Raw genomic sequence first — 8,766 nt, forward strand, 5'->3', positions numbered from 1 at the left:
AAAAAAAAAAAAAAAAAAAAAAAAAAAGAAAAAGAAAAAGAAAAGAAAAGAAAAGATTATATCTTTAAACGAATTTTTTTAGAGAAGAATAAACACCAACAGGATGCCAGGGATAAGAAATGAGGAAGACATTCCTAAGGTGTCCTCTGTTTTCTTATCTATCACACTTTCTTACAATTGCATGTTTTCCCACCCAAGTCCATCAAGAAGCCTGGATCCTCCCTCCTGTGGTGATAACCACTAAGAATTTACTTGGGGGCAGGGGAGGGGGGACTGTGAGATAGCAGTTTAAAGTGCCTGCTAATGCAAGCTTAGGCAAGCTTAGGGACCGCAATTCCATCCCTACATGTGGCATCAGCCCCGCCCCCAGAGCAAGGTGAGCTGGCCACACACACACACACACACACACACACACACACACACACACAGAATTTACTTGGGACCTTTTGGGCAAATACTGAAATATGTAAACAAATGAGATTGTCTTTTGTTTGTCCTTGAACTGAAGGCAGCTGTGCTTATAAGGTAGAACTGTCTTAACCCACCATACTAGTAACAGCTGACCTAAAACAGAAAACAGAGACAGGCTATGTCAGGTAAGGGCAACCAAATGGCTTACAACAAATATGAAGCCACTAGAAGCAGGTTGGCCCACCTTGTATTTTGATGCAACACCATATAGTGTACTCATGGTCATCTAAATTTGTTTCTTTCGTGATGAATAATACTGAGAACTTTCAAATTTCCAGATGTATTCCTTTTTTGTTGTGTTTTGAGATAAGATCTCACTATTCCAGGGTATCACTATGCAATTCAGGCTGTCCTCAAACTTGCAGTGAACCTCCTGCCTCAGCTTCCTGAATGCTAGCATTACAGGAGTGCATCACCAAACCCGTCTTCCATTTTGTTTTTCCTTGGCTTTTGAAACAAAATTATTGATAATAATTTGAATTATTATGCTTTCTGTCATAAGTACACTTAGCTGTTGAAAGCTAAACTATTATAAAACCACCCACTTCTTTCTGGCTTGAGAAGAATTTCCTTCTTTTTTTTTATTTTTTTTTTATTTTTCAACAAATAATACACTGCATATATTCTTCTTAGTGGTTAATTGCTGTACAAGATGCGGACTTGTGATCCTATTTACAAACACCATTAGAACAAATCATTCTATTCATTAACAGAATGTAACTATATATCTATCCCAACCACTTTGAATACACAGATACAAAATGGACATTCATCTGTAAGAATTTCCTTCTTGAAGGAAAAGAATCTAGCTAATAGGTGACATTTTGAATTGATAACTACTCAGATTCCTTCCTCAGCCTCTCAAGTGCTGGGATTATAAATATGTGCCACCATGCCTGGCTGTCCCAGCCCTTTTTAAGTTTTTCATTTAGAGTCAAAGTCTTGCTGAATGTCAAATTGGCCAAACTGGGCTTCGTATAACTGCAAGGAAAATAAGGGTAGAATAAGAGTTAAAAGAGGGGAATTCCTCAGTGTTTAGATTTTGTTCAAGTCTATACTTGCAACAGTAATGGAATTTTAAAGAATTTAGATTTACAGATAAAAGACATTGGGAAACTCAGATGCAGGATTGATTCTCAGTTTACTACTGGTATACAAAACTTTATAATTCTCTTAATTCAAACATTATTGAGTCCCTACCATGTTCAAGGTACAATACTAAGTATGGAGAGAGACACAGAAATTTGTGATAGAGTTGTAGACTGAAGAAACTTGGTGTTTTTGACTAAGAAAATTATGCAAATATTCCAGTAAAGAAAAAGCATGGTGGGTGAGTCCTCTTTGAAAGTAACACATTTCTTCCCTGCAGACAACTACTACTTTTACATGAAGATATTCTTGCAGCACCAGTACCTGGAATCTTCAACCAAATTTGGGTGGTCATGGCGGTTCGTATTACCGATTATTGGGGGCAATTTTGATAAACAGTAATTCAGATTGTATGGCTGAAATTGATGACTGCTTGTGAGGATTAATCACTCTGTTGTAGTTTGAGCTATTAAAGACTTAACTGTGATATACCTGATGTTTATGTTTTAATATCTTGTTGCCTCTGTCATAAACAGAAAGATAGACTTAACTACTATTGGCATTATTCTTTTTATTATTGTTACTTATTAGTGGTGGTGGTACTGAGCACTGGACCTTAGTTAGGCCTTCCTACTGAGCTACATCTAAGCCCCCACTTCTTTCTTTCTTTCTTTCTTTCTTTCTTTCTTTCTTTCTTTCTTTCTTTCTTTCTTTCTTTCGAGACAGAGTCTCACTGTAATTCAGACTGCCATTAAACTCACTCAGTAATCCAGGCTGACCTTGAATTCAAGGCAGTCTTCCCCCTCAGCCTCTCAACTGCTGGGATTATAAATGTATGCCATCATGCCTGGCTGTCCCAGCCCTTTTTAAATTTTTCATCTAGAGTCAAAGTCTTGCTGAATGTCAAAATTGGCCAAACTGGGCTCAAACTTGATGATCTTCCTCCCTTAGATTTACACAGTACTGAATTACAGGCCATGCCAGTATGCCTGGCTTTACAGTGTAAGTGAAAAACCTTAATTTTTTTAAACCATGTTTTATTCCTTTCTTTTTTTTTAAATTTTGGTCTTTTTCTAGGCAAGGTCTTGCTGTGCAGTTCAGGCTGACATTGAGTTCACTTTGTAGCCAGACTGGTTTCAAACTTGCAGCAATCCTCCTGCCTCAGTCTCTTGAGTGCTACAATTATAGGTGTGCGCCACCACACCTGGCTACCATATTTTATTCTTTAGATTTACACCTAAGGAAGAAGTTTCTCATTTAAATAAATCAACTAGTTTTGAAGAACTTAGATCAATGTTTATTTTATTTTATTTTTTTAAATGTTTATGTGGTGTTTTAAATTTCATATTAGAATTCCATTGTAACTTTACCACAAATGAAAACCAAAATCATCTTCTGAGACATGTGTTCTAGTAAATGTGTCAACAATGACAGTCAATCCTGGTGGGTTGTTGAACCTTATTACTAACTCAATGTTTATTTTAATTAGAATTTGTATTTAAAAATTTTTATACTTTGTGAAATTGGAAACACATTTCCCAATGTTGAATATAAGAGAAATAATAAATAAGTGTCAAAAATCTTTAAAAAAATTATATCCTGAAGCTGGGTGTGATGACGCATGCCTGTTATCCCCAGTCAGGAGGCTGATTCAGGAGGATCACTGCAAGTTCAAAGCCAGACTGGGCTACATAGTAAGTTCAAGGCCAGCCTACATTACAAAGACCCTATATAAAAAAAAAAAATTATATCCTAATCTTTCTGAAAATATTATTTTTCTAAGATTTCGAATCCTCAGAATCCATCAGAATTTATTGCTAACAATAAAGTTGTCAGTTCTTTTACTGTTCTACGTATTAGAAATATGTCCATATGTTATCTGATCTTTAACTCAGTTTTCAAGATAAAGTGTTGGTGAAAATGTAGATCAATGTCTCATATTTGTATTTTTTTCTGCTGAAAATTGTTATGGAATAATGAGGATTTTATTTTAGAGTTCTAATGAATTCAAGTGTCCTAATCTTAGAAAGATTAATAATAAGTGGAGAGTAGTCATATATTTTGAAAAAATGTTTTGCTTTTTACAAAGGTGTATAGTCTGTAAAAATTTTTACAAAACTGAAGTAAAAACTTGGACTATTTCTGGGTGTGGTGGCGTGTGCCTGTAATTCTAGCACTCAGGAGGCTGAGGCAGGAGGATTGCTAAGAGTTTGAGGCTAGCCTGGGCTAAAGAAGCAAATTCAAGGCCAGCCTGCATTACACAGTAAGTTCCTATATAAAAAAAAAATAGAATTATTATGCACACTACTCTGAAACTTGCATATTAGCACTCTTTTAACAGACTTTCCTAGATGTCTTTCCATATTAATACATATATGTTCCCTATTTTATGGCTGTAAAATTTTTCATTATATTGTTGTGCAGTAATTATTTAATGCTTTTAATGTATATCTGAGTCTCTAGTTTGCATTATTGCAAACAGTGCTAAAAAACTTCCACTGGGGGCTGAGGTGATAGCCCAGTGGTCTAAGTGCCTGCCTGGCAAGTGCAAGGTCCTGTGTTCTATCGCTGGTACTGCATGCCATGCTAGTCCTGGAACTCCAGCCTACCATGCCCAGTGGAAATTGGGCGTGGTGGTACACACCTATGATCCCAGCACTGAGAAGGCTGAGACAAGAGGATCACTATGAATCTGAGCTGCACCGCAAGATCCTGTATTAAAAACAAACAAACAAAACCTTTCATTGAAAGTGTATTTTTTTTTTTAAACCATTAGTTAACATTTTAATGAGCCTTCTGTCCAGTGGCTTCAAGCTACCAGGATACAGGAACCCCCAAAACCCTTGATCTTCTCCTCAGCTCTTTTGCTGAAGAATTTGGCCTTCACGATGACAGGCCACTTTGGGAGCTTTCCCTTCCCAAGAACTTTGTAGTAGCCCAGTTGCACTACATCAATGATGGGAGCTACTCCAGTCTTATTTTTGGCAGCATTTCATGACTGCCCACAGACCAATGTCCACAATTTATCAAAGTTGAAAGTTGGACAGAAGCTCTGGTTTCTCTTTAAGGGATAATGCCTCATACCAACCTTCCCAAAGTAACCTGGGAGATATTTGTTGAAGCTGATCCTGTGATGATGCATGCCACCAGCATTACTTCAGCCTCTGGGGTGCTTCCGGTGCTTGTTGATGCAGCCATGACCATGGCCCACATGGCTCCGAAGTTTCTGGGTCTTCCTTAGTATGGAGGGCATGTCGGTGGCTGAGACGAAAGCGAAAGTATGTCATTTTTTGCCAAATACATAAAAATAAATAAAAAAAGAGAAAGTATATCATTTTTATTTGTCTGGTAGTTTATAAGGATTAAATATTTATAAATGAGATTGCAACACATTTTTTGTTTTTTTGATATTAGAACTTGAACTCAGGACCTTGTGCTTACCAGGCAAGCACTTGTGCTGCTGAGTTATCTTCTTAGCCCAACACCTCTTAAAGTATGGATGCTCCTAAACTGCTGACTAAAAAGTTTGTGCTGGGTTACAAGTTAGCAGATATCATCTAAGAAATTGATTCCTTAGGGAATTGCTTTTGTGGACCCTCACAAATACTAGATTAGCAGTCTTTAGATACTTGTATTTGCCAATCTGGTAGGTTAAAAATATCTTTCTTTAATTTGTCTTTTTTTCTCTTTAATTTGTATTTCTTTCTTGAATAAGTTGGAGTACTTAGGCATTTTGAACTTGATTTGTGTTCATTTCCCTGATTTGCACCTAAGCATTTATTGCATATTAAGAAAGGCATTAAATATTTACATGTAAGATTAATTAGCCTTTTTCTTCATGTGACTTCTGGAGTCATGTCATTGCCAGAGAGGCTTTCTTCACTTTCAGACTGTTCTCCTTGAGTGTAGCTCAGTGAGGTAATAGCACTATTTGAAGGCAAGGTGCTGCTAGAATGATGGTGCAATTCTGTGCCTTCTGCTCTACTATGCTGAAAATCTATATGTATAACATTATTTATATATTTATGTTAAGTCCAAATCTGAATTTTTTTTATAGATACCATTTTTTAAAGCTGGGAGACTTAATGCTTATATTGAAAAATATGAAGCTAAGGTAAGTTTTTGAAGAACGAGTCCAGTTGTTGCATAGATTATGTGTTCAAGTTCTTTTGTCACCCAACAGAAACTGGAATATCTTCCTTATAAGTTATTATCATGCATGAGAGAGAACCCAACATTCTTCTCCAAACAATTATTTTGTGCACATTTAGTACAATAAGAGAGGAAGAGGCTTGTTTTTGTTGGATACATTATTATAAGAACTTCATGTGGCATAATGGTCTTACCATACACATCTTTATTAAATGAATTTATCCATTTTTACAGATAAATAAACCTAGAGAGGTGGAATTTTTTAAATGTATTTAATACAGGGTTTATGGGGTTTCACTATACAGATCAGACTCACAGTAATCTTGTTTTCAGTCTCCCAAATGCTGGGATTACAGGTGCATGCCACCATGCCCAGTCTCAGTTGCCGTCTCGGGGTGGGGCTGTCACAGCACGCTGGGGATTGATCTGAGAGGTGGAATTACTGACCAAAGTTAGGTAGTTAATAAATGGAGAAATAAAACATAGATTATAGCCTACGTCATGATGAGCTTCTGGATCTTAGCTATGGAAAAAATGAATGTATGAAGTTAAACAGTTATTCCTGTTAATCAAGTCATGGAGCATGGGCCAAAGCTCACTTTGTGCCTCTGCAGTAGCTCTGTGGCACTATGTATTGTTATTCTAGCAGCCTGTCCAGCCATACCACTAGCCCTGCTTCTAGATCTGCTAGGGCTCACCTGAGATTTACACTTATCTCAAAGTTGAGATGATACTGTCAGGTTCCAGGAGGATGAGGTAGATTTCACAATACCTTGAGGTATTCTACAGTTCCCTAAGAAATCTTTGAATGATCTGAAAGTTGATATAAGCCTGGAGGAATCTTCAGGTAGAAAAGTCTTTTATAAATTTGGAAGAGATTTGTTGAGTTTTATTTCTTTGATACATGTTTGGCAGATTTTATCAGTAAAGCTATCTGGGCCTTAGCTTAGCTGTAATTTAAATTTTCTTAATAGGTACTAATTTATTCAAGAGGTACTATTCAAAAATTATCTATTATAAGGCAAATGATCATTCTACCTAGATTGTCAAATTTTATTGGCCTAAAGATTTCTTAGAGTATTCTCTTATTTTTCTTTGCTATAGATTCTGAAATTACATCATCTCTCTTTCCTAGTATTGTTCACATGTGCATATTCTGTTTTTTCTTTCTTTCTTGCCCCATCCTCACTTTTTTCTTTCTTTTTTTTTCTGTCTAGTTAGAGATTTTGAAACTGAACAGATCATTTCAAAGAATGAGCTTTTGGTTTAATTCATTTTTCTCTGTTGTTTTGATATTTTGTGTTTTTTTTCTTTTTCCCCATAATTTTATTGAGAAACAAGTAGCATTGAGACAGTTTCAAACCAAATTGGTAGGACAGTTTCAATAATTAACACATTGTATACATTCTTCCTAGTGGTTATTTGCTGTACAAGATGCAGACATGATATCCTATTTACAAACACTATGAGAACAAATCCCTCTATTCATTAAGAGAATACAACTATATATCTATCCTAAACATTTTGAATACACAGATACAAAATGGACATTCATCTGTATCCCCTTTTATCTTTAGTTCTGTTATTTGAATATTATAGGTGTGTTAACTCAGCAAAATATTCTACAAGAGTCCAGTAGTCCATAATAGTATTGAGTCTTCCACTTCACTGGCAATGTCAGAAATTGTTGACCTGAGTCCCCTACAGCTCAACATAACAACATGGCTTTACTTCTTATACTTAATTTTTATACTTTTCTGCTGGATGGTTAAGACCAAGATAAAGCAAGAACTATGCAACAAAATTGTAGCTTTTGGATCTGATAAGGTCAGTCAAATCCCCTGAGGATTTATCCTGAGATCCTGTACCTCAGATTGTAGAACCTTTGTCAGTGTCAGCCATGTGGATGAGTCACGGCCATTGCTTGGCCAATGTGCTCTCTGTGAAAGCCTGAAAGAATGTTTTCTCTCCATGGGACTCTGCTTAGGCACACTCTACATCATCAATCACTTTCCTCTGTGGCCCCATAATCTCCTTGATCAGAAAATTTGGAACACTACTGAGTTACATGATGTTACAGTACAAGTTCTCATATGTCCTGAGTCTTAATTCATCTTGGAATTCTAGGGCCAAAATGTTGGCTTTCCTTGTGGCCCTCCTTTTTCTCTAATATTGGTCTGCAAACTTAGGTTATTAACCCTTCAGAAGAGAAGCTTTTTGTTATTACCATACAACCTAGGCTGTTAAACTTAACCTCACTATCTGTCTGAATATCAAACATTTTAGGCATAACATGGAACAGGTATTTTTCATCAAGTATTGATATGTTGAATTTTAAGTCCCTACAGAATATGATGAAAAAAAATTTAAAAGTTAAAATACATTTTTAAAATAGGCATAAAGAATTATATAATTCTTATGTTTACATATAAGCCCAGAAATTTAACCATATACAACCTTGAAGCAGGACAGTCCCACAACATTACTTTTCCTGTCTCCTGCCTTCATTCACCACCCCCTTATTTTTGAACAATCATCTACCTGAAAGACAACACAGCAGCAACTGGCATATCATGAAAAGCAGCCCATATTCAGAAGACCAGAATGACAGGCACTCCAAGCATGAACCTGCTATTACAAATTGCCATCTTCAGTGCAGTTGCTTAGTTCACAGGTGTCAGTATATATAGTTAGTCAGGATGAGAATCTTTCCAATTAACTGCTAGATTCAAAAATCTTCTGAAGATTCTCAGGATCATTGCCTTACCCATCTTTTACATATAACTGTATGGCTTGTCACTGTCATGTTTCCTAGCTCTTCTCCTTTCCGTCTCTTAATTAATTAGTCCTCGGGTTCTTGCTTTCATTTTACTTGTATTATACCTTTCTATTTGTATTTCTTCTTTTGAGTTCTTTTTTTTTGACATCAGTTATTTTTATTTTAAAGAAAAAAAAAATAAAAACAATGGTACAAAATCTCAAAACAAGATTTTAGGAGAGTAAGAATGGTTAGTACATTGTGTATTGTTACTGCCAAAGTAGTTTCTCATATTA

The 8,766-nt window shown here is 35.9% G+C and overlaps 1 protein-coding gene across 1 annotated transcript in view; it reads left to right on the forward strand.

Annotated features, from left to right (window-relative positions):
- The window catches only part of CUNH18orf63 (chromosome unknown C18orf63 homolog), a 73,420-nt gene that overhangs the window by 14,132 nt on the left and 50,522 nt on the right, over nucleotides 1-8,766 (forward strand). Inside the window, exons 3-4 of the mRNA XM_023700078.1 lie at nucleotides 1,841-1,919; nucleotides 5,618-5,674. Of these exons, the coding sequence (XP_023555846.1) occupies nucleotides 1,841-1,919; nucleotides 5,618-5,674 (136 nt within the window). The remainder of the gene's footprint in view (nucleotides 1-1,840; nucleotides 1,920-5,617; nucleotides 5,675-8,766) is intronic.

This window comes from Octodon degus, unplaced genomic scaffold (genome assembly GCF_000260255.1).
Source record: "Octodon degus isolate 3935 unplaced genomic scaffold, OctDeg1.0 scaffold00120, whole genome shotgun sequence".
NCBI classification, from domain to species: domain Eukaryota; kingdom Metazoa; phylum Chordata; class Mammalia; order Rodentia; family Octodontidae; genus Octodon; species Octodon degus.